Source organism: Parasteatoda tepidariorum, chromosome 1 (genome assembly GCF_043381705.1).
Source record: "Parasteatoda tepidariorum isolate YZ-2023 chromosome 1, CAS_Ptep_4.0, whole genome shotgun sequence".
Lineage (NCBI taxonomy): Eukaryota > Metazoa > Arthropoda > Arachnida > Araneae > Theridiidae > Parasteatoda > Parasteatoda tepidariorum.
Window position 1 is genome coordinate 57245825 of NC_092204.1, and position 27223 is coordinate 57273047.

The window sequence follows — 27223 nt, forward strand, 5'->3', positions numbered from 1 at the left end:
GAATTTTCCTTAGATCTCAAGGAACTAAATGAATTGGAATTTACTAATCAGAAGTTTTAAAAGGAATTTTTCACAATTTAGAATTTTGCAATAAAGCTTAAAATTCTCACAAAATCTATTCAAAAATCGTTCTCGAGTAACTTTAATATTTAAATAAGCTATCATTTAGACTGCATCGTGATTTAAGTGATATTTTAGATACATTTTTAATATAAAAATTAGAAAATGACTCGATAAGGTAAAAGGCCATTTGAAAGGCTGGAATCTGGCATTGACTATTTTAATCTTTCGACTTGTTTGCAACCAATATGCCGGATATTGAGGCGACTGAAACTGCGCAGGACTCAGATTTAGTGAATGTGTTTTTTGAAGATTTATCTGTGTTCCAATGGAAAATATTAGTTTGAAAAATGTTCTTAACTTATAGCAATTTATGAATTTTCACTCAAAATAAAGTACTTAAAACATTTAACCTAAAAATTATTTCTTTTATCTTGACGTGGCATTTGACTTGTATTCGATACTAGTTATGTCTCGTCATGAAGGTGAGTGAAATTTATTAAAAATGACACAAATGAACACCATAATTCTCGAGTTCTAGCATGATTACACTCCTAATAAACTGTACTCCTTGGTTATCCGTTAAGCCTAAACCTTCAAGTAGTATCTCGGTCATCAAGTACACCCTTCCTTTTCTTATTGATATCTCTAGTGTTTTCTTATTTTTACTGTCACATATTTCGATAACAGTTTATTTGTATTCTAAAGATTGATGAAACATCAAAATGGATCAAGGTTAAATATTGGGTCTACTATTGCTGTTTAATGAAGCATTAATACCTACATGTTAAAATGTTCGACATTATTGAAATAGGTGAAACCACTGAATATTTTTTAACATTCAAATAAATTCGCATATGTTATCTGTAATTAAATATGTTTCAACCAGTGTATTGAATTATTTTCTGTGTGTTAGGTCAGTAATCTTATTATGGCCGATTGCTTAGATTTCGTTAAAAGTTAATTTATAAAGAGAATTATGAGATTTATATTACTAAACTAAAAATGTATTTTGTTCCGTTTTAAATCTGATGGATTCTGTTTTTCTTTTTATAATAATAAAACATTTCAGTCATTCTACATTTATATAATATCTGTAGTAGGTGTATCTAATCTGTTGTATTTTGATTCTGTGTTAGACTTGATGTTAAAGTTCAGTGTAATATTTATGAACTTTAGTACTCATTAAATAGTCAATTATTGTTTAAATAAGTCATATGCACATTATTAATATAGTAATTATATCACATGCTAACACATAATGTTTCATGGACTTGTGAAGATGGATTAATCTGAATCTTAAAAAGAAAAGATTATTTAATAGAGAATCTTTTGTTTACTTCTATGCACCATTTTGGAAGCGCAATTTAGTATTAAATTTAGTCTTTATTCTAATTTGGTTTTAATTTCATTATATATCTTAGAATTGTTTTTAAATTTCTATGTAATAAAAATGTTTGAATTTATATAGTCAAAATAAATCCATATAAATCTTATAATTTTGGTGTTTTAAAAAGTGTATCATAAACATCTTTTAAGCAATTAAATTTTATTTTGAACTGTAACTTTATCTATATTTACACACGAATGAATATAATTATAAAAATATAAAAAAAGAATTTTAATGCTAAAATTATGGTTTTATTTGCTGTTATACGAACAATAAGAATTAAAAATCATATATTATATATAATTTTTATAAGAGCAAAAGCATTTTTTAAAACTATTAATATGTTTTCCTTTTTGCTTTTTAATATTGATTTGTTAAAAATGGACATTTTTGTTTTTAAAACATATAAAAGATTCTCGTGAAATATACTCTCTAAAAAATATGTATTTATTAAAATTGTTATCTTAATTGTATGTTGCGAATAAAATGTCTTGATTTACCATTAAAAAAAACTTATTTCTTTGAAAAAAGAACAGTCTCTTAGGCATTAATTTTGAAATTTTTAATATTGTCAGAAGAATTAGAGCTTGAAAGGCTAAGCTAATTTTAATACATTTAAAAATAATTACTCTTAGAAATAATTGCATAGAATTTCTTTTTGTTTTAACATCCATGAAGAGCAATTCACACAATTTCTTTGTTTTAACATGCATGAAGAGCAATTCACATGTTTTCATTTTAAAATGATTCTACAATTTTATTATTGGCTAGAAAATATTTATAGTGTATCTTAGACTTTTACCACTATATAGCAGCAACAGAAAACCTCAAATGTAAAATTGAGTGTAGAAAAAGTTATACAAATTTAGTAAATTCAAATAAGAAGTTATAAATTTTATTTTATGAATTGCTTTTTATTTTTAGGTGTCAGCTGTGATTCTTGTTTGAAGGGTAACTTTAGAGGCAAGAGATATAAATGTCTGGTATGTTATGATTATGATTTGTGTGCAACATGCTATGAAGCTGGAGCTTCTACTACTCGTCATAATGCTGATCATCCTATGCAATGTATATTGACAAGATCAGACTTTGGTAATTTTATGTGCAAGTTATAATTAGTGTAGTAGTTAAAAGTAAATTTTTTGTCTTGTAGCTTATACATTTTAATTTCTGGTTATTTTTCAATTAAAAATTATAATTTTTTGATAAATTTAAATTATGTTGTAAATTTGCTGAATATTTTTCTGCATTTGAACATAAAAGTTAGCATATGACATTGTATTTCTTTTAAAAAAATTTCTTTCTTGTATTGTATTGAAAATTTTATATTTAGAATTGTTACTTCTTCTATAACTCTTGTTTGGATTTTGTGTTATTACTCTTAATACAAAATGTTCATAAAATATACACCTTTACAAATTTATTAAAATGCTTGATATAATTTTTCCCAATAATGTCTATCTTTTATATCATCCTATGCCTAGTATGGGCTAATCGACCATATGCTGTTTTGCTTTCTATTATAAATCCAAACAGTCTCTAGTGTCAACATCTTTCTGAATAATATACTTTTTGTATATTTTTCTGAGTCAATTTTTCGTATGTTTTTTCTGAAGCTTAAAATAAATATATTATTTTATTCAGAAAAATTCTTTTTTCCGTGCTTGAGATAATTGCACTAAATTTTGTCAACTTTGCTCATAGCTTTATTTACTTATAAAATTTTACGTGAAATTGTGTATGAAAAATTGACCATTTGTTGAAAGTAGTATAAACATTTTATTTAGTGTTTGGTTCCTTTTGTTGTCCAATGTTTAAAGACTTATATAAATTTTTTGTCTGATTTTATTGACATTTAAATTAAAGGTGCACAACCTTTTTGAGTGAAGGGCCACTTCCATAGCAGGTAGATTAATGGAGGGCAGCACACATATTTAGTCATTTTAGCGGCAATTGTGATAATTTTTATCTAAGTATTAGTGTTCTAAGCACTAAGTTTTTTTGTTAGTAAACTTAACATGTTTGTGGAAAATAAGATACTTTTAATTATTTTAATTTATTTAAAAACTTATACTTCAAAAAAAAAAAAAAAAAAAAACTTGATCCATTTTTCACAATANTAAATATTGTGGGGGGGGGGTATAAATTCTTACCAAAGGAAAAAAAAACTGTAGAGCTTACTGAATGAAAAATATATACTCATTTTATAGATCAATATAAATTTGAATTAAACATTTTTATAAGAGAAAATTCATGTTAAAACAAAAATTAAAACAAATCTTTTATAGTACAAAATAAAATTCAATATTTATTTAGTATTAATTCTATTTCTGGAAATTTGAAATAGAAAACTTTTTGTTTTTAGTTTTTTTCCTTTAAAAAATCACCTAAGCTAATAAAATTTTTAAAGCAAATTAAATTACAAACAGTAAGCAGTTTATTTCAAATTTTTCATGGTGCAGTAACATTGCATTAAAGTATCAGGATTTTAAGTGATGTCAATGATGTACAAATGCATGGTGCCCACTACTGAAACAATGAAAAAATAACATATTTTGAAGAAATAAGCAAAATTCGAGTTAAAATTCGCATGTCATAATAAAAATCAGGATTTTAAAAACTGTGCGACTGCATAGCAGAAACTGCGGGAAAAAATGATTAAAAAACAACTTGAAATTATATTGCAACCGGTACAAATGGAATGCATCAAAAAGTGATCAATTATATGAAAGATTTATAATTCACGAGACGTAATATTGTAATAAATGTATCGGGAATTTATGAACCACGCATAAATTTCAAGTTAATAATGTCACAAAACAATCTACACGTTGCTTGGATTTATGATGAAATTTAAAAAAAGTGTCAAAAGGGGATTATTTAAATGGGCAATTCAAAATTTGCATGACTGGGGGCCGCAATAGTCTAGACTTTTGATGCTATCTGAAAATCCATGGACACGAAAGCAACAGGATTTACGTGTTATAGTAACGTAAAAAAAAAAAATGAGATTTTCAAAAATATGGAAAAACGTTCCAATAACTTTGCTTAAAAAACATTTAAATTGGCTCAAATAAAGCCCGTCAAAAAGTGATAAATTTGATGCACGATTTGTATTTCAGGCGACGTAACATTGTAATAAATGTATCGAGAATTTATAAACCACATGGAATTAGTAGTTATAAATGCTAAAATAAGATCTAAACGTCACTTAGATTTATGATGAAATTGGAAAAAGCAAAGTGAGCCAAAAAGTGATTATTTAAATGTGCGATTTGAAACTCATGTGTCATAATAATATTTTAATAAAAATTCTGGATTCTCAAAATCACATGGTAAAGTGTAGCACTAACTGCCTTTTAAAGAAGTCATTGAAATTTATGATAAAATTTGTAGGTACAAATAAAGAAAGTGAAAAATTAGATGCACAATTTATAGCTCACAAATTGTAATAAATGTGTTGGAATCTTGTAAACCACATGGAAATAGGTAATTATAAATGCCTAAATACAATTGAAACGTCACTTGGATTTATGATGAAATGACAAAAATTACTCAAATTTGAATTTCGCGTATTGTAATATCATATTAACTATATTGGGTCTTTTGAAACCATGTGGAATTTTGCAGCCATAACCAGTGTAAAAGCAATTGAAAAACAACATGGGTATACAGTAGAATCAGTGCAAATTGTGAGCACATTAAAAAATTATGAGTCAAAAGTATGCGATTCAAAATTTTATTTTCTAAAAAAAGAAAAAAAGTTTCATTTAGTTCAGAAGCCCCTGTGGGTCGCACCTCGGCAGTCGTTGGGCCGCAGGTTGTTTGCAGGCCGCTGGTTGTGCATCCTTAATTTGAATGATAATGAACTTCCTATTTTTATTGCACTCAGACCCTGATTTAATGATTCTCTATTTACTGAATCTTAGGATTTAATAAATTTTTCTTTTATCCCTATTAATATGAAAGCTAAATAAATCTCAATGCAACAGATTTTTAAAAAAAATTTCGGGCTTTTGTGATGAATTTTTTTTAACATTTGAATAAAATTTTAGCTCAGACATTTCTTCATCTTCACATAAGCTTATGAAGAGATAAAAGATAAAAAATTTTCTTGTTAATTATTTTCCAGCTCTCAATCATGTCATTTTTGCTTTTTCCTGCAAATTGTACAAATGCGTGTGTTTCAGTCACTAGATATCGTTAATATTCATTCTACTAGAATTGGTTATGAGAAAAATAGCATTGTTTGGAGAAAAATTCAGAGAAAAGATAAAGAGCCAACTTTTTGATTGCTCTGTATTTTGAGAGATATTCTTGGACCAAGTTTGAGAAAAATCTTGTAGAAAGTGAATTTCCAGACACTAAGAAAATGAACTAGTGCATTCAGAATTAGCTTCTTTTTTTGTTGTTGATCTGTTTAATAAAAAGTGTACATCTTCTAGTTTTGGTTATTTTGGTGTTTATATATTTGTCTGTTAACATAAGTGCAGAAATTTATTTTTTATTTTTGACCCTAATATTGGTAAAAAAGCTTGATTTATCAAGCAATACTTTCATTTTTAGAGAATTCATTAAATCTGGTTTTGACTATATTTTTATGTTAGAAAGTCATAAAATGTTTTTCTACAATCCAGCTATTAATTTCAGTTTGATTTTCTTACTATATTGGTTATCAGGTTTAAACCTATTAAGCTATTTTATTTAAAAATAAAAAGTTAAAAGGAGTTAGAATTTAAATTTATAACTTTTACTTTATAAAAGTACAATATTCCAGTTTGCATTTCACTAAAAGAATATTGTTTTGCTTTTAGATCCTTTTATTTACTGAATCATTATTTTTGTGACAGAAAATATCAAAGCAATTTGTCCTAAACTTTGTTTCAAACATTTCAGTTCAATTATTGAAAATATTGAAATAAAAAATTAATTAATTTTAAATGGTTTGGAAATAAATTATAATAATTGAAGTAATGTATATATAGTTTAAAATTTAGTATTTTATTAGCCTCAGTAGCAGTGCTGGTGCTGCTAAATCTTTTTTTATGCAATGTATTGAAATGTAGTCTGCTAAAGGTTTTTTTTCCTTTATTAGGCAGACACTGTTATTCTAAGCTTTTGTTTCCTTACTATTATACCATGACTTTGTGCAGGAAAAGGGTAAACAATATATGCGAAGTAGTTCTCAAAACTTTCTCAGTATGGTGCAGTTTAATGTGTGATTTGCAAAATCAAATACTGCCTGCTTTTGACTATAGTAATGTAAAAATGAAAATTTTTGGGCAATAAGTTTTTTTTTTTTTTTTAATATTTGGTATATGTCCAAGCACACTAAATAGTTTGGGGGAGATTCAGACATCAAAGGGAAAATTTTAGGTCCAGTTAAAAAAAAGAAAGCTATATTTTCTGTTAAATATAACACAAATTTTATATCAATTTGTTTATTTATTAGTTTGAATTCCTTAATTTTTTAGAGTCACCTTAAATTTAGTTTTATAAATTATTGCAATATATTTTGATTTTTAAAATTTAACACATATGTTAATTTTTTCAAGAATTGTGTAAACAAAATTAATTAATTTTTCTTTTTAAAGAAAAAGTTGTCAAAATTTTTCAAGTATAACTTTATAAAAATATTTTGAAAAGTTTATTGTAACTGAAAGAAAAAATGCTATAATTTTGCAAAAAATTTCAAACCAAAGACCTATTGTTTCTGTGGAAATATAAGGCTCTGCGAATTTTCTGTATCTCTGCTTATGTCTGTGTACATCAAGTTCATTGAAATCTGAGTTATACTTCATATAAAACTCCCCATTTTTTGTAGATATTTATAATAATAAAAAAACAAACACATTTTCTATCCATCTATATAAGTTTTTATGTGTAGGTATTCGATTTTAAGATCTTTAATCTATTGTCTCCCAGAAGACTTATTTTCCTATTATGTTTCTTATTGCTAATTTGTTCTAAAGATTGATATGAAAATGCTGTTAAGACTGGCATTTGAATATAACAAAAATTATTTTTATGTTTTAACTATCATAGCTAAGCTTTTATGTATGCATGTATTTTGATTATAACTATTTTGCTTCAAGTAATAATTTTTTTTTTAAAGATTTATATTATGGAGGGGAAGCAGCATCTGTTGAACATCCTCAGTCATTTACGTGCCCTTTTTGTGGTCGAATGGGTTTAACTGAATCTGCTCTGACAGAACATGTTTCTGCTGAACATTCTGAATCGTCTGCAGAAATTGTAAGTTTTGTATTTTGTATCTTAACAGAAATTAAAAATTATAAACAAACGAAGAATTGAAATTTAAATATTGATATTACATTGTCTGTTCTTTAGGTTATGACATACTTTCAAATTTCTCCAGATTATGAATATCAGTAGTTTCAATATTATAAGGGAATGAATTAGATATAGGAAAATCCAACTCCCCCCCCCCCCAAAAAAAAGAAGGGGAAAAAATTATGAAAAATAAAATCAAATCATGAATTAAAGTTTGGAAACTTAGTTTTTCAAAACTTAACTGGTGCAAAAAAAGGTGCATCTTTTTTTCAATGATTAATTTACTTATATTTTATACTTATAACTTATATTTCTAACTTTATACTTATAACTTATATTTATAACTTATATTTATAACTTATAAGCTTTTCTTTGCTAAAGATAGAGGTTTTTAAGAATCAATTAATTTTTCGTTCTACATTGTTCCCAGTTAACATCTGATTAGGGAAGAAACTATTGACCCTTTTATTATTTCCTTTTTAAGCGTTAGAAAAGTCTCAGGGGGTGTAAAAAAACTCTTGCAGGTATGTGATTGTTCTGGTAATTTGCAGAATTCAGCTTATCTCAAGACCGCTGATTCACAATTTATATATCGACCAAATTTTCTCAGAAATCCGCTAACCTAAAATTTAAATTTAGTTGCTTATACAAATTGAAATTAACTAGGCATTTATTCGGCCCTTACCAGCACATTTTTTTTAAGAGTTTCATTCACATGCGATAACTAAACTTATATTTTAATAGCTATTTTGTTGCTAATTCCGATTTGAAACAGAAAAAGTATTTAATTAATATGGTACATATGCCTTCTTTTTTATTTGGTAACAGTCAGATCAAACTAATTTCAATTTGATATTACGACATAAAATTTTTTAAACTTGTATTTCATTAATCATTTTGCAACGCGCTTGATACCATCATAAATATGTGTTTCAACCTTTTTTTTTTTGCAGTTAATTTAATTTATTTTCTCTTGGTTTTTAAAATTTTGATGTTATCATGATACGTAAAAATTTGAGTAATCAGTTTTTGATGCGCTCAACTTGTGTCGGTACCATCGTTAATCAATGTGGAGTTTCAATAGTTTTATGGGCTATTATTGCCATGAATTTTCTCAGGCGTTTTCTTTTTTAAAAAAATCCCTCTATTATTTATACATCATTATTACGACACACAAAATTCAATGTATGCATTTATTAGTCTAATTTTGACGAGATGATTTTGCGATAGACTTTTTCCCAGTTTTTGCTGAAATCCGTGTGGTTTCTTATGCTTTGATATTTTCATATGATATTATTAAGAAATGAGAAATTTGTATAGTGCACTTGAATAATTTGACTATGTTCAATTTGCGTAAATTCCATGTGGCGTTACAATTGGCTCTTTTTGGTGGCTATTTCTGTTGATATCCACATGGTTTTTTAAAATCCCATTGATATTATGATACAGGAAATTCAAATTGCGGACCTTACTATTCACTATTTGACGCTTAATTCCATCATTTTTTTTTCAAAATTTTTTTCGACTGTTATTGCTATTGATTTTAGCATATTTTTAAAATCTCGATATTTTTTATTATAACACATAAATCTTGAAATGTAAATTTGATTAACCCCTTTTTGATGCATCCGAATCATGTGATTTCAGCTTATATACATGTGGTATTATCTTTTTTCAGTTATTACTATAAATTTAAATTTTTTTTGTATTTTGGGATGACGACTTGTGAAATGCGAATTTTTGTTCGTTCTCTCTTCAATTTTATAAATGTTACTTTTGTGCATAGAAACGACAGTCTTTTATTTGTTTTCTATGCACACGAAAATATAAAAGCAGGCACTAAAAAATAGAAAATAAAAAATTTCAGATAATTTTTTCTTCCAGAAATCACGTGTCTGCTTTTGGCTTAATGTATTTGAAAAGGTGTTGGGGGTCTTGGATCTTCCCTTTGATACTAGGGAGTTAACTTATTTAGCTTCTTTTTTTTAACTTTAAACCAAAAATATTGGAGTTTAATTTTTAAATGGGTTGGATTTTTAAGTGAAGTCTGAATGATATCTGGAATATCAAGTGATCTTTTTTTTATTGCGTAAACACTTGATTTTGCTTCATTGGCATCCATTTATCTGTGATGCATGGAGGCCAATTGAGTTGCCAAAAAAGTAAATGCTGTGGAAGTTCATCCATTTTATTTCTCAAAAATGCTATTTTAATTCAAAGAGAGTATTGAGCAAGAAAATTAATATTTTATGATTTTATTTGTTGTAGGTATGTCCTGTCTGTGCTTCACAACCAGGTGGTGAACCAAATCACATGACTGATGATTTTTCTGCACATTTAGCTCTTGACCATCGGAATAGAGATATTATATCCTTTTCAATATATCTCATATTTCAGAATTGTTAAAATGTTTTCGTATTCATGCTTGATTTAAAAATAGTTCATATTTTATTACTATTAATCATATAAATCATATATTTAGTGAGTATTATATTTCATATTTACTATTAATTATTATTTTCATATTATGCAGTGTAGTGTTAAAGTTATTAATTATGTATATATTATTTTAACAAAGAAATAATAATTGTATTTCCTGACTTTTTTTTTAAGTATAAGAATAATTAAAGAAGAAGGTAATCACAAGTCAAATTTTTTTTCTTCTTCTTCTGGGCATCAATTTCTATGATTTTTTAAGATGTTTGAGAAACCTATTTTTGAGTTGAAAAAGCTAAACTTTAGATTTTTTTGCACCATTTTTTTCCAAATTATACACTTTTGAACTTGTAGAAATTCTCAATTTTCTTTTTACAGTTTTAAAATTTTTAAACAGCTATAACTTCAGAATTATTTTACCTTAAGAGCTAAATTTCATCTTATAAGTATCAGTAAATTTGCTCAGAAAACGAAATTTATTTGCGTCGATCTGCTAATAAAACCAATTTGCTCCAAAACCAATATTTTTTCTGCTCCAAAATCAGTATGCTGCTGTTCTATCCCTGCTATAGTTCCCCCACCCCCCAACATTTAGCCATTTTGCAAAAAAACCTGTCTGCTTGAATACAAGTTATTAATGTATTGTTTTTGCTGTATTAATAAGCTATACTAGTCTAAAGAGTGTTTCTACATTGTTTTATTGAAAGACTTTAGGTGTTTTGTGATTTGTGTAGATTTTAATTTCAATTGGAATCAGGCTTTTGAATTTTATGGAAAAGTTCAATTTCTTGATATAGTTCAATAACCTCCTATCTCTCTTGTACTCTTTTCATTTAGTAACTTTTACTGAAATAACTAAATAGTTACTAAAGTTACAACCTTTTATTTTAGTAACTTTTTTTTGAAGTTTGAAGATGAATCCCTATTTTTATTTATTTTTTAGTAATAGATAGAATTATTTGCTGGTATTTAAATTTAAATAATATATATATATATATTTTTTAAGATTAGTATTGTTAATCTTCATATTATACAAAACAAATTTTGAAGCTTAACATAATTATTTTGTACTATAGAAAACGATTGCAATTAAACTGAAAAATATTGTATTGACGCTATAGAATAACATCAATGTGATATGGCATCACTGCTCTTGTGTGAAGTCTTATAATTGCTCTAAACAATTTTTTCTGTATCTGTCAAATTTTTATTTGTAATTTACTAAAAAAAACTCAATAACTTTTCATTATTTTATAAATTTTTATGGTAACGTATTCTAAGGTCATACGCTTGTATATTATTTTTAGCATATGCAATAACAAATCTTGTGCATCTTGTTTGAAAAATTCTTGATGTCGGTCAACAATACAGTTATCATACCATACAGTTTTTAAATGTTTATTTGATAGAAAATAATATATATTATTATTATATGTAAGTAAAGCAATTTTAAGTACTTTTATCTAGTTTCTCATTTGCCATTTTTGAAAGTAGTCTTGTCATGTTCCAAAAAATTTTTAGCCTTGATTTTTTTTAAAATTCCAAATATATTGGCCCACTATGTCACCTGATAATGTTATGATTTATTTTTCTTAACTAATTTTCACCAAGATGAGACAATTAGTTCAAGACATGTTCGAAGAATTCCACATGCTGGAAGAGGAATGAGCAGCAATCGAGCTCGGAGATCTCAGATGCAATTTACTTCAGCCGGAGGCTTAGCATCCCTTTCTCCAAATAATAGAGATTCAATGGATCCAATAGCTGGTATGTTAACCGTGCATAAATCAAAAACCATTAATTTTTTTATGTGTTGTAAACAGAAGTACTTTATTTTTTATGAATGTCTCTTATTGTATACATATAGATCTTAAATAAAAATCTTTGAAAATTGATGGGTATTACACTTAAGTATAGAAAGTGGACATATGAGATATTATATCTCCTTTTCTATAGAAACTCGGAATTTTAAAACCTTATTTATACATCTTCTATCAAAATTTTTAGATAGATTTAGTCAATTCTGGTCAAAGATATAATCCTATTTATAATTTTACACTCCTGTCTAAATCTGTAGCTCTTACATATGCAGGGCTGATTGTGCTCCAGAAAAAATCCGGATTTCCGGATTTTTCGCTAACAGTGATCCGGAAGTTTCTGGAGATCGAAGTTCCAGATGTTTAAAAAAATCATTGATCACAGAAGTTTCCGGAAATCAAATTTTCAAAGGTGGAACTTAAAAACACAGTTTATTTTATTTGTTTGTAAGGGAGAGCCAGAGATATACTTCATAAGCTTATATTCATGATTAATATTAATTTTTTATTAGTAAATAGTTGTTGTAATCATAAACTCAATAAAGAAAGACATATTTGTAAATTTTAATCACTTCTCCAGGTCATCATAGGTATGTGTAAATGGTATAGATATGTGTAAAATTTTTAAAATATTTTAAGTAAACTAAGAAATATTGAGAAAAAGAAAAAAAAAACCTTGTTTAAATTTTTTTCAATTTAAACTTTTTTTTTAACTCAAAAAATTTTCCGGAATTTTGACTTGGGCTCACAATCACCCCTGCATATGTATTATTAAAAGTGTACTAAAACGTGAATACTGATTGTGACTTTCCTTTCTTTGTGGGATGGTTTTATTTCGGTTCGTTTGTTTAGATCCGCTGAATGATGACAAGGACTTTTCATAATACAGTAGAGAACCATTTATCCGGTATCCAGATAACCGGGAAACCAGAAAACCGGGGAAAAGTTTGCTCGATTTTTCCGCCATTTTAAACTAGAACGAAAAAAGCGGAAATAGGACTCATCCTTGAAGTTAAGTAGAGGAAAATGTAAGGAAGGGGAAAATTTTTTCCCCCGTTTACCCAGAGAAACGTCATTTTCTCCGTGACCTTGTAGGCAGGGAAGGGAGGAATGAAATGCATTGCATGCATATCAGTGAACAGAAAAAGAAAAGAGAAAAATATATTTATTTGACATCGACTAATAAAAATAAAATCTTTTTCTTTTGAATAAATTCTCATTCTTTGGAAGTGCGGTATCAATTGCAAGTTTTTCTTGGTGTGGAATCACATCTGCTGTAATTAAAAATCTTGTTTNTCAAGAAATTTTCCGGAATTTTGACTTGGGCTCACAATCACCCCTGCATATGTATTGTTAAAAGTGTACTAAAACGAGAATACTGATTATGACTTTCCTTTCTTTGTGGGATGGTTTTATTTCGGTTCGTTTGTTTAGATCTGCTGAATGATGACAAGGACTTTTCATAATATATACATTTATTTTGGGAGTTTTGACTATTAAGGTTTAAAATTAAATACGAAAATATACATGTGCTACATAACATAAAAATTCTGGAGCTCCATTGCTCCCTTCTGCATCTATACTCTCTCAACATCCAATCTATATTAAAAATCCCTTTTTCTAAACGATAAAAGTCCTTTGCTTCACCTAACTCCCCCACTCTAGGTAAACAACACTTCCTGTGTCCCTCACCCTCTGACCCTCAGGTCAGGGGTCAATCAAATGCATGGGATAGGAATCAGAATCCTGACACTGATTATCAATCAAAGAGAAGTGGTAAGATTTTTCTAAAAGAAATTAGATTTAAATTAGGAAGAAGCTTCTAAAACTTTTTGTTTTTATTTAAAAGTATATATTTTATTCTCATTTGCTAGTTGTCTTTTTATTTATTTCAATTAAAAATAAGGCTTAAGTTTTAAAATTGAGCTGGGAAATTGTCCAGATATTGTATATCTTTTTTATTCTACCTAATATCTTGTTTCAGAAATTTAGGACTTATGAAAAATACAGCTTAATTAAATTTTTCTTTCTTGAAATTATATAAGAGTTAATATTGTAATTTACTATTTTGAAGATGCAGTTATTAACCAAATCTTGTATTATTTCAAAGTTTTGGATTGCTCATTTTATGCAGTTAATGTAAAATAATTTTAATTCAATCAGCAATTCAAGAATCACAGAATTTTTAAAAGGAGTGAATTAAGTGATCATTCGCAAATTGCATTTCACTTAAAAATGTTTGATTTAATTTAAAATAACTGTAATACTTTTCTAATTAAAAATTATTTACTGAATTAGGCTTTTAATAGAATTCTAAATTATGTCATTGACTCTTTATAAAAATTAAATCCAATTAAGAGTTAAATTAATAATGCAATTTTAAAACTTCTTAAAATAAGTTCACGAATTTTCATTTAAGGTATTTTTCTTCTTTTTCTTTACCCACTATGTGCTGTTATCAGTTCATTATATTAAATTATCAGCTGGTATCCCTTGATCATATTGATTGAATTCACGAAAAGTTCAATCTGAAGGTATTCCAAGAATAGCACTCCTGCTCACTTAACATTGTCTTCAATCAAGTTTAATTTATAAGGTATTAAATGTATTTTGGAGTAAATTTTCTTTTTAAAATTATGATTCTATAGTAAAATTTGTAATTAACGTTTTCGTTTAATTTATAGTAAAGTTATAAAACACGTTTCTCGAGTTTCGCATTATCATGTTGTGTCCAACTTTTTTCCTTTTTCCAAAATTGTTGCATTATTTGTGTATTAAAGCTTAAGAATATATATAAAAAACCTGTCTNTGTAATTTCAAATGTGTTGGAATTTAACACACACCAAGAAAGTAATTTCGTTAACTAAAATTAATTAATGCAGCAATTTATTTAAATTAAATTTTAATACTAAGAAAAGAAAATAATAGAAGTATCAAAAATTTAAAACACTGTCTTTTAACTTTTAAAATCAATATATATAGATAAAAAAAATTAGTTGATTTAAATCAATGATTTTTTTAAAAAAATCATTTGATTTAAATCGTGATTTAAATCAAGCTGATTTAAATCAACGAACCCTGCTTAATAGTATTTCTGCTTTCGCTTGTCATTCATTACCACTTGATTTTATCACCCGATGGACACCTGTATTTTTCTGCTTTTACTCAACACACTTTGCATATACTGCTGACTTTATTGTAGTAAAAGTGCTTGATTTTGTATCCTGATGTTTGATGCTATATTTTTGCTTTCGTTCATTGCTCTTAAACACTTTATTTTTTTTTCCTGGTGGAGAGAGGTGTTTTTGGCTTTCACTTGGCGCTTTTTGCCATTGCGTATGTCTTCAAAACCGGAAGAAGAAAATTGAAGAAGTTTTTAAAGAATTATGCAGCCAATTTTAATAAATCGTAAAATCAGTTATTTATCACTTTTTCTGACACATTCACATGCTTTTTCTAAATCTAATAATTTTAATTCGATGCTATTGTGGTACCCCATATTATTTATCACTTTTTTGCAGTTGTAACAAATATTTTTAACTTCTCAAATTCTGCATGGTTTCTTAAAGTACAATATTAATTCAATGTGTAGAATTTTGAATACGAACGATCACTTATAATGTTCTATATTCTGTCATAAATTCAAATAATTTTGTGATTGATTTTTTTTCTTCTGTTACTCATTATTATCTTCTTTTGTTTTACTTTTACTTTCATTTTCTAAAGTGCCAATATTTTAAATATGATGCTAATATGATCTGCAAAGTTTGAGTTGAGCATTTTGATAATAATTTTTGACATGCAATTTTGAAATCATACAAATCTAAATGGTTTTGTCTATTTCCATGGATTTTCTTGTAGTTTTTAAATTACTAATGATTTTTATATAATATTATTATGACATGCAAAGTTTTCAAAATATGAGAATTTTGCACATTTTGAAACCGCTTTATCAAGTGTGTGAATTTATTACAGTTATATATTTTTTAGCTTGTACTGTTTCTGTTTAAAAATTAAGAGTTTTTTTTTTTTAAATTGAACTAAGAACCTTGAATATTAAGCATACATTGAAAAATACTTTGATGAAATAACTGTTAACCAATGATAATTCTTTTTATAGTTAAGATGTTTTGCTGTAATGCTCCTGAAATATTTTTTACAATGTTACTAGATCTGGTTTCATAATTTAAATTTTATTCAATATTGACAGTTTATAATCTTACTATTAATTTGCTACATGTTTCTAAACATAATTATGTTCTGCATGGAAAAAATTTAGATAATTGGTACAACTGTGAATCAACCTGAATATTTTTCATTTATTATGCAAGAATATGTTTGGATTTCTTTGTAACAACTTAAGCAATGTAGTAAATATCAAATAGACTACATATTCATAAGCGTATACTTTTATGTTGAATGCTTCTGTTAAACTTATTAAGTTTTTAGAATAGTTCTTATGAAGAAGTTAATATTCATTTATTATTTCTTGTGAGATATTGATTTCTCATTTGCGCATTAAAATTTTTTTTCTTTCTAGAGCTACTTTCACAGCTATCCTCTGTACGTCGTTCCAATCTTGCTCAATCGAACACTACTTCCCAACTTCAACAGCTTCAGATGCAGTTGCAATTGGAACGGCAGCAAGCACAAATGGCTAGGCAGCAATTAGAAAGATTGCCCCGTCGCCAAACTGTGACCACAAGCATTTCTGCTTCAGCCGGTGCAGGGGGTAGCAGTGCGCTACAAACCCATTTTACTGTTTCTCTTGATTCTTCTAGTCCTTCATCGGCCTCTTCTGGACCACAGTTCCTTTTATCAAGGTGAGAAAAAAAATTCCGGGGTTTTAAAATAATATCTTTTGAAATATCTTTTTTTCCCCCATTAGATTAGAGATTACAATTCTCTTACTTAAAAAAAATCTCTGTTTACTTTTTGCAAAAATTGTCCGTATTTTAACTAATTTAATTTCTTGTGTCTTTCACTTGAGGCAATAACTGTCTTTAAAGTAACAAGTTTGAGAGAGCCTCTTAATGGTAATAAGGACAGAAAAAAGAGTGAATGAAAGTAAACTGACAAAGTTTAAACATTTAAAAAATTCTTCATTGAAACAAATTGTAGGTAGGTCGTAATAAAAAAAGTATGAATATCCTCTTCAGCTAATTATTGTCCTAATAATATACTGAAATATACTGAAACTACTTTCCATATTTTGCACAACTTATGAACTGTTGTTGTAATTTTAAATCAATTTGCATTCTAAAAAATACTAATTTATGTAAGTGGTTTTTCTTTAAATGAGTACAATTTCAAATTGTCAATTTGTTAAATCAATAAATAAATAATAATTTTTTTAGAATCATTCTCTATCTTTTATTTTATAATAAATCAGGGACTAATCTTTTGAAGTTCAAATAGTTTTTTAGTGCTTGACTTTAATTGTTAAGAATCAAATGTTCACTTTTTTTAAAAATTTCTTTTATCTTTGTTATATAAGTTTTGTTTTATTTTAATGTTTTTTAAAAATTTCTTTCTATTTTCTGTTAGGAGTATCAAAATTTAGCATCAAACATTTTAATTGAATTTAACATTGTAATCAAATTTTTAAGCAAGTTTAAAAATATAAACTGTTAAAAAATATTACTAATATATACTTTATTTCAACTGTTATGGCTAAATTACCCCTATGACTAAATATTCTTATTACTCTTTCAACCTTATTCCTCTTATGGAAAAAAGGGGAATTTTTTTTTAATACATGGAGATAAAATTTAATACTTTGATAAGAAGACTTTAATCTGATTATGTCAAAAAGCTACTTTTTAAAAAAATGGATAATGTAATTGTAATGAGAAAATGATTGTGTTTGAATAAGGGATAAATAAATTTTCGGATGTAAATTAAAATAGTTAATAATTTTTCAAATTTGTGAATTATTTTTTAATTTTGAAACTAATTTGTATATGCTCTTAATTAAAAAAAAAAAGAAAAAAGTAGTATTATTTGAAATTATTCTACAAATTCTAAATGCTGTAATTTTGTATGCATATGTATATATTGTATGAAAAAATATTAGTTGTGCAACTGATGTGGATAATATATATGAATGCGCAAACGCTGTTTGCAAAAAACTTGTTTCATTCATATAAAATTTTATTGTATTTTTCATTATAATAAATAATAGAAAGAAAAAGGCTACTAAGATTTTAGATATGAAAAAAGTCAAGTTTAAGGTGAAACAAGGTTAATCAATAACTTGTTATATGTCTTCAAACAATTGCTAAACTTATATACAGGTTAGAACTGAGCCATACATCAATGCATCTGAATATCTATGTTATTCAATCATTCTCGATGTTAAGATTGGCATTTTTCTTTCTTTTTTCAAGCATCGGAAGCTCCGATTTCCCCACAATGTGCTTTGCGGTGCATTACTGGCATCAATGATAAGGCACATATAATAATAAGCATTGTTCCTGATAGTGCATCAATGGTTTTAAGCGTGCATGAAGAACAATTCTCTCATTCAGATATCAATGACTTGAAGTTCTCGTGATTAGCTTTTTTCTCCCCCGAATCTTAAGTTAACTGTGGTTGCCTTGGTGATTATGGTTATCTTTCTCCATGTTTCTTCTATCGATTCATCAAGCAGAAATATAAGTTTGGCTAACACAATTTTTCTCACTATGACTGCTAATAATTGAGAATGAAAATGTTGTTGAATCTCTGTTTTCAAAAGGTGCTTTCTTTTATTTTTGAAAAACCTCTGATGTTTTTATTTTTACAATCAATCCTGCCAATTATAATTTTTAACCACTATTTTGCTGAAATGTACATTTTCAATTATTGAAAAACAATCATTGTGTGAAAATTAAAAAAAAAAAATTTAATGTTTATTAAAATTGCAACACTAAATGTGAATTTTTAATATTTTCCTTTTTATTCAGTGATTTTTTTACCCATTCATTTTTATAAATTAAATATTGATAGTAATGTACTAAATTTACGAGAGAAGGGTGTGACTAGGAAGTCACACCTTTTTGGCTTTAGCTATTCTCAAATTTTTATTGTTCCCAATTCATCACCAGCAAAGTTTTTTATTTTTCTGTTGATAATGAATTTTATAAATGCTGCCTCAATGTGTGTTTAAATTTTGATTTTATATTTATAATTTTTTAACTTTGCTGCAAGCTTGCCTCGGCTATTCCGCCTTTTCCTTTCTTTTCTTTTTGCTTTCAATGTGTTATATCACTGATATGATTTATTGATTTTTTTTTATTTTTTAAATTTGAATTTATTGTTGATAACTCGACAAGTTTATAGCATTTTTTGACACTTTTTATGTTGGGTATTTGAGGATTGAGTTAATTACGAAAATGTAATTGTCTTAATCCTCAAACATAAATTGCAAGAATTCAAAATTGCGTAATACCAAATATTAATCATTAATGTAACATAAATTTGCAATGTTAGAGTGACGATACGTCGTGATGCCAAATTCTTAACATCGCTCAGTCCTAGCTGGTATGTGAAATAATCAATATTGAGTTTTATAAAAATGGAATCAGTTTTTTTAATAAAAATCAGCTATTTTTGAACAAATTTCATCATAATTAGGTAGCAATACAAGGGTTAAAACTAATTACAAAATTTAATAAATTACTTGTTCTAAGTTTTTTTGTTTGAGGTTTTCTGTTTATAAGAAGTTTTTCATTTAATCTTTGTCTGGGTGTGCATGCGAAAGTTTGTTAGTACAGTACAGTACCCGTTATCCGGAAATCAGAAAACCGGAAGACCAAAAAACCGGAACAAAATTCGATAAATTTTCCCGCCATTTTAAAAATTTCCTCATAAGATTTTAGGATTTTTCTTTCTTTTTTGAAAGATGTTTACCTTACCATCATTTTGGAAATAATCATTAATGTATTACTTCATCGTTTTTTCTTCTTTTTAAGATTATTTCCAAATATTATTTTTTTTAGTTGGATTTAACAATAAAAAAAACAGCTTTTTGTAGCGATTCAGAAAACCGGAAAAATCAGTTATCCGGAATAGCAATGGTCCCGATCGTTCCGGATAATCGGTTCCCTACTGTACTTTATTATAAAAAAAGTCCTAAATGCCTATAAAAATGTTATTTTTGAATTGTTTTATTCTGATGAACAATTAAAAACATTAATTGGCTCTAAATATTATATACATAAAAACTTTTTTAGTATGGTTTAAAATTACTGAATTAAACATTGTATCTTCTGATGAACACTACATGGAACACTGCTTCTTATCAATTTATGACTAAAGCCTTATTTTAAGTAACAATGATATAATTTTGAGTTAATACTTTAGTTTTTAATTTAGTAACAAATTTATTTAGCTCACTCATTCATTAAAATCTCGTGATATTGCATAGTGTACCAGCAAATAACTTTTGCATATCTTATTTTATTATGCTATAAAGTGTGCTATGTTTTCTGAAATTATGCTGGCTAATTTTTTAAACTTTAGATATTTTATTTTTCAGAATTTAAACTAGAATGTTTAATCGTATCAGTAATTAAAACATCTTTTCTTTTTCTATTTTATTTTTCATAATTATTTTTGGTTAATATAAGATGATATATTTTACCATTTATTTTCATTTTCAGATGCACTGACCCCGTCATTACTGAAGGTGAGCAATTAGCCCAAGAAATTGAGCATGCAGAACGTAGTCTATTTGTCCAAGAACTCTTACTCAATACATTAGGCGAACAATTTAATAATGAAGAATTAGACAGTCTTGTTAAAGTAATTGATCTGAATTCAAACGGAGAAGAGGCAAACCAATATCCCGATGTTAATGATAATCACGGTCCTCGGAGAGAACCCATAAGTGCCATAGCAGAGTCTGGTTCTCACTCTGTGCAATCTTCTAATGTTGAAGAAATACGGCAACCTCGAAGCAAAGAAGAGCCTCCAGCCCAGCGTCCTCCACAACAGGGTAGGATTCATAATCGCGGTGCTGGCAATAGTTACAATAATCCAATTGGAAGAGGGGGTACATCACAACGAGCTAACAACAGGGATGCTTTGAGCAGCGGAGGAAGACCCATTGGTAGGACAAGTAATAGGGAAAGGGGTACATCGCCTACTAGGAGAAAAGCTCTAAGACAAGTAGATGATAGAAACAAAACTACTGAGCCTCCACCTCCTCATTGATATTTAATTTGTCTTTGAGAGAATGAACTTGAACTGCCTCTTTTTTCATTGTGTTTCTGAGTAATAAGACATTATTAGAACTTGAGGAACTTGCTTTCTAAAAAACAAAAACTACTTGGACTAAGAGATTACAAAAAATAAATAAACACTTCATTTGGCATGCTGTTGTTTAATTTTTATTCAGCATGTTACATGTTTAACAATGCAGATTTGTCCATATAAAAACAAAATCCAGATTAAGTATTTAAATAAAGTTATGTTATGATTCACCTTTTCTCATTGCTGAAGTACATATTTTTGAGTGAAAATGGTTTGTTGCAGTATAGTGAGAATGTATTTACATACTTGTAAAGCCTTGTATACTCTAAATTATAAAGTTATGCTTTAAAAATCAAAATAAATGACAACAAAAAACTGTCTTTTTGTGACTAATTTTATTTATGATAATTTTCTTTTAATCTGAAAATACTTAATGTTCAGCAAAAATATTTTAGAATTTTTTTTTGGTGTAACAGCGCATTAAACTGGCTGTTAAAAAAATGCATTATTATTTTGTCTAAATTTAGGATTACATTTTATTTTTATAATATTTTGATGTTGCTTGTCATTTGGTTTATTTTATTTATTTTTTGAATGAAGTAATAATTGTTACTTTGCAGACGAGTTTTATTTCAGAAAATTAGTTTTAAATTTTAGGTGAAATAATTGAAAAATTCCTAGATTATCAGAAGTCTTAAGAAAATTTAAACATTTATATTCAATAATTATTTGCTCTTGTTTTCTCATTTTGTTCCTCTTTATTGCACAGCTCAGAAAGCAGTGTAGTATGATTGTGCACAGCTTTGATTGCCTATCTCAAGAATATTCATTATTTTTAAAGTGAAATACAGTTTAATATATCTGGTTTTTATGTTTCCTACTATGTTGCTTTTATGATGTTTTGAATCCTATTTTAATTAATTGAAATGTTTTAACTTAAATAAAATATAAAACAAATGTTGTTTAGCAATATTAAATTAGATGTTATAAAAGTTTCTTTTTCGCCTCTTTTTTTCAAGCTTAACTTGATGATAACGTGTTAAATATAACTTATTAATGATCAGGCCGAATGCTCAGTCACCCTCTTCCTGAAATGGATGATTATAAAATGTAATCGGTAGGTAGCACTTCATTCTTAAGTGGTTATAAGTTTTACTTTAATGATCTAATAAAGTTCAAATATTCTCAAAAGATGTTTTAGTACTGTAATATGGGGTACTTCTTGAAAAATTTCAGAACACAATATTAGGAAGATTGTCAGAGTCCTTCATTGTGTTTACTCACCAGTATTTAAATGATAAAAATTCGTTGTTTCTCTATTGCAGTAATTAAGTGATTATCCAAACATGTAGGCAGTTATTAATGATGGTAAAATTTATGTCCGATTAATATGTGTTAGAACAGCACTGGTTTTGTTGGTTATTGCGCAAGAATGAGTTTGCTTTGTTACTAGGATACATTTGCCTATTTTGCTCTCTGTATATTTTACGTTTATGGAAATATTTTACTTATCTTTCAGACATAAATTTTCTTTCATTTAGCCATTGTCATATAACCGAATTATCTTACATCACTATTAAACTTTATACCATCAAATGCATTTTCCCCCTAACTTAATATTTCATTTATTTCTCAAATTTATATGCATATTTAATAATTATTCCTTTTCTCAATAAACAAAACAGTTAATTTTATTTTAGTATCATGACAGTCATATATCAGTCTATTTTTAAAATCTTTTTCTTAACAGACGAATTTCATCAAGAATTATTATTCAAGTCATACAACTGAAGATCAAATTCAGTTTTCTTATTTTTCTTCCATCAGCCATTTTTTCATTATAGCATAATACATTATTGGTTAACTTTAATTCTCTAAAAAATGTTTCCTTTTGCCTCACATTATAAATATCTGTGTTAGATATCGTGTGTTTGGCTTGACTTTAGGCTAAATTTATTCATATAAAGCACCAATAATGGATCTCTATATTCCAAAGCATATATTAATATTTATTTTATTTTACTTGGGTAGGTTAGTTACAAGGCTACTACAGAGCTGATTGTGCTCCGGGAAAAATTTGGATTTCTGGATTTTTTGCTAACAGTTATCCGAAAGTTTCCGGAGATCGAAGGTCCAGGCGTTTCAAAAAATCATTGATCACAAAAGTTGCTGGAAATCAAATTTTCAACGGTGGAACTTAACACAGTTTATTTTATTTGTTTGTAAGGGAGAGTCAGAGTGATACTTTATAAGTTTTTATTCATGATTATTTATCAGATGATTTTTTATCAGTAAATAGTTATTATGATCATAAACTCAAGAAAGAAAGATATATGTATTTGTAAATTTTAATTACTTCTCCAGGTCATCATAGGTATGTGTAAAATTTTAAATATATTTTAAGTAAACTAAGAAATATTGAGGAAAAGGAAAAAAAACCTTGTTTAAATTTTTTTTCAATTTGAACTGTGTTTTTTTTTTTTTTTTTTTTTTTTTTTTTTTTTTTTTTTTTTTTTTTTNTTTTTTTTAAAGCTTAAAAATTTTCCAGAATTTTGACTTGGGGCTCACAATCACCCCTGCTACTAGGAATTCCAAAAAATTTGGTTTGCTTTGCCCCTCAGCCTGACTCTTAAGAATTATTCAAAATTTAAACAGATAAAATTATTTCTTATTGTTAGAAGCTTGTCTTTCACCATCATGGTTGTTTAGTTTAATATCACTATTAGAAACTTTGAAGGATTACAGGCTTATCAGCGGCCACCTTAAGTCCCTTTCATTTGAGGGTAGTATTAAAATCTACCCTAACTGCCCCAGGTGCCACAACATGCAGGCTTCCCCCCAACATATCCTGGACTGTCTTGGTCTGGACAAAAGGGACATTCTTAATAACACACTTATGGTGGCCGACTTCCTCCGGGTGATGAATTTCATGGACATTGTTTAGCCCTGCTAATTTTGGGGATAAGGAAGAAGAAACTTTGTTAAAGATTTTGTGGCACTACTTATATTTTTCTGCATACTTGCAATAAAAATCTGCAGTTTATTAATCTGCAGTTGTCAGTTGTACTGGTTTACTTTTTGTTATCGTTATTTTAAAGTTTTTCATTCAACAATATCTTCAACTTGAAAAACAGCATTGAAATCTTCATTAATCGACCAGTGATTTAACTTTTTTGAAATGCTGACAACGAGTCAACACTACGCAATCAATCAAATCAATTTTAATTCAACAGCATTTTGTAAAGTAAATTTTTTGTGTGGAATCATTAAAACCTTTAAGAAAATTTAAGCATCCATAACTTAAATAAAACTTACCTAAGTCTAATTTTCCTAATGTTAAGTTTTTTTCCCTTCGCATTATTTCTTTTAAAATTTATTCTTCACGGTTAATGGTTAATTGTTTTACTCTTGAATTTTTGATTGATACAATTCATACAAAATACTAAAATTTATTCTTCACGATCGCTAATTGTTTTTGTCAGAACAGTTTGGAGCTGACTCCAAAACCTCTGTGCTGGTGAACTGACCAATTAGTTCTATGTCCAACACACTAATTATGTTTGTGTAGCAGGGAGTGATAGCCTTTATCGAGTAAGAACTGCACAAGAATGTATGATGTGACTTAGAAAAATTCCTATTTATTTTGCCTTCCAAGCTGATCTAGTTTGAGGCCTACTGTGTTAACATTTAATACAAGAAGAAACAAAACAACAGATATTTTAATGAAATTGCTTATTACAAGGACGACAAATATTACAATGACTTTTTATTTAGATAAATTTTTACTTTGAAACATCAAAAGTTGGAGGTTCTGTTGAAATCAAGTGTAAAAGAATGTTGCTTTTTTAACGTTTAATTTTGATAAAATTTCCTAACCTGATTATGTATTTCATAGAAATGTGAGATATAAAAGTAATTTGTAGCAAATATAATCCATACATTCATTTTAAATGGTAAATTTATGTACAATCAACACTAAACAGATATTTTTTCATTGGAAAAAGTTTCCTGAGAAAAGTAATTCTTGTAAAATGAATCCTATGGTGAATGTAACCAAAGTTAGCCAGGAAGTACAATCAATATGAGGTTGACCTGTAACAAAAACAAAAAAGAAAAGAAGTCATAAGGCAGTTTTATATTTCTCCAATCATGCAGTGTTTAGAAATAATGTTTAAATCAATCATTGAACCAACTTTTACCCTGTTTAAAAAAATTTAGCATATTTGAATTGATTACTAATGCAAATCAGGAAAATCTCACAGGGTTCAGTGAAAACACATTACTGTTGGTGCCTTTCATACCAAATGTCCATAAAAATTGTTCAGTTCTTGTCATACAGATGTGAGACGTTTAATGCTATCGCAACCAGTTAAATAATTTTGTAAAAGTTATATATAAATATCAAAGCATCAAATTGTCTTCAAAGTATCTGGTATTTATGTTATAGTGCTTTTGCTAATTTTTAAAAAATAAATAAATTATAAGTATGTGATATTTTAAATAGTGTATAACGGTACTTACATATTATGCCCACTGTGGTATGAGCAAATTTGTTAGAAGCGTTAAATGGATTTATTCTAAATTGTTAAGATTCTTTTGAACATGTTGCTTTAAGGATTCAATATGAAATAAAAGGGCTGTTTTCTTGCGATTGTGCCAGATAATATTAATGTAAGTTTCATGTACTAAGCAAGCAATTTCTTATATTCATTCAGGATTTAAGAGCCAGTTTTTTAAAGAATCTGGCAGGGTTAAATGCCTGACATTTTTGATTTTGTAGAAATTTCAAGACACGTTCTTTATGTAAAACTGATAGACGCATGTTTTTCTCAATGTTTTAGGTAGTCAAAACGGAAGACTAGAATTTTGGAGAAAAAAAACATCTGTTTACATGTGGTAATACTGTTTGTGAGTGAACTGAGCATTATTTTGTGCTCTACTACATTCATACTAAGAACTAAGTGCCAAATACTTTCAGTGGACTTTCGCATCGAAGATCAAAGGACATTAAAAAATCTTCGAAATAAAGTTATTCTCTTAGACTTAGTCCTTCAAAATCTACTTGTGCCAACAGTAAAACACAAAGGTATATATTTCTGAGAATACATAGTAATGAGTAGTACCTAAAAAATCAACTTGTGTGTTGTTTACATTTGGCATGACTTAACAATAAGAAAGAAAAAACTGAAACTTTTGCACAACTTTCAAGGTCATTAACTACCTCCCCCAAAACTAGACTAGTAAGAAATTGGCTGGAAAAGAAGCCTTTAGCACGTTGACTGTCGCACGCTTTTTTACAGTGAAATCTCATTCAGGCCACGAGTACCTGTGTGCGAAGCGTATTCGGCTAAGTACTCCCACCGATATTTTAATAAGGCGAGTGGTCATAATACCCGTAGCTATCTAGGCACGTGATATATTTCCGTTGTAATTTTTTACTCTGAATCGAATGAAATCACTCTAAAGTCGATATACCTAATAGGTAGTAGTTATTTAAGTTTTAGATAGTAAAGGTGGAAATTCTGTCATTCATATTTATTCGTATTTAAAAGTAAAATCAGAGCAAGAAACTGAATTGATACTGTGCATAATTGGGTACTTGTAACTCGAGAAGACAGCTGAAATCACATGGTTGTGCTTGACGTAATAGCATTGCAGCTATTTGATTTAGTTTATTATTCACGTTGAATCAATTTTCGGATAAGATTTAATTGGATACTTGTAAGCGATGTCACGCGTGGGTGTCGAACCTGATTAATTGCCGGTATCCAATTGCAGGGATGAGATTCTTCCGCGGATTCGCGGATTTCCGCTTTTTATCAGATTTTTCCCGCTAATTTCCGCTGAATTTTTTTTTTGCACAAGTTAAAATATTTATGAGGAATTTTATTTTCCGCGGAGCGAAATTATTGAAGTCCTCATTCCTCCCTCTGAAGTTTCTCTAAAAATCATTTCCTTGGGATAAAAAAAAGTAGGCTTACAAAGATTT

The 27223-nt window shown here is 27.7% G+C and overlaps 2 protein-coding genes across 4 annotated transcripts in view; one reads left to right on the forward strand and one right to left on the reverse strand.

Annotated features, from left to right (window-relative positions):
• The first annotated feature begins 128 nt into the window (after positions 1–128).
• Positions 129–21614, forward strand: LOC107441983 (Potassium channel modulatory factor 1). Of its 3 annotated transcripts, XM_071180633.1 has the most exons (8): positions 300–679; positions 769–874; positions 2375–2542; positions 7566–7705; positions 10013–10111; positions 11788–11947; positions 16538–16820; positions 20643–21614. In XM_071180633.1, the coding sequence occupies exons 2-8, from the start codon at positions 853–855 to the stop codon at positions 21193–21195; spliced, it is 1425 nt and encodes a 474-aa protein (XP_071036734.1). In that variant the 5' UTR covers positions 300–679; positions 769–852; the 3' UTR covers positions 21196–21614. The 3 variants fall into 3 exon arrangements, with proteins under 3 accessions (XP_015910897.1, XP_015910896.1, XP_071036734.1); XM_016055411.3 differs by lacking the exon at positions 769–874 and having other exon boundaries at positions 129–545; XM_016055410.4 differs by having other exon boundaries at positions 288–874.
• A 3321-nt stretch (positions 21615–24935) lies between these two features.
• The window catches only part of LOC107441971 (cell adhesion molecule 2), an 81235-nt gene continuing 78947 nt past the window's right edge, over positions 24936–27223 (reverse strand). The window contains exon 7 of the mRNA XM_016055390.3: positions 24936–25326. Within this exon, the coding sequence (XP_015910876.1) occupies positions 25226–25326 (101 nt within the window). The 3' untranslated portion in view covers positions 24936–25225. The remainder of the gene's footprint in view (positions 25327–27223) is intronic.

Excerpts from the sequence above, each read along its gene's own strand:
- LOC107441983 (XM_016055410.4), top strand. The coding sequence starts at position 853 with ATGTTCGACATTATTGAAATAG. Across the intron at positions 2,543-7,565 it reads ATTGACAAGATCAGACTTTG|ATTTATATTATGGAGGGGAA; the intron begins GTAATTTTATGT and ends TTTTTTTTAAAG. Across the intron at positions 7,706-10,012 it reads CTGAATCGTCTGCAGAAATT|GTATGTCCTGTCTGTGCTTC; the intron begins GTAAGTTTTGTA and ends TATTTGTTGTAG.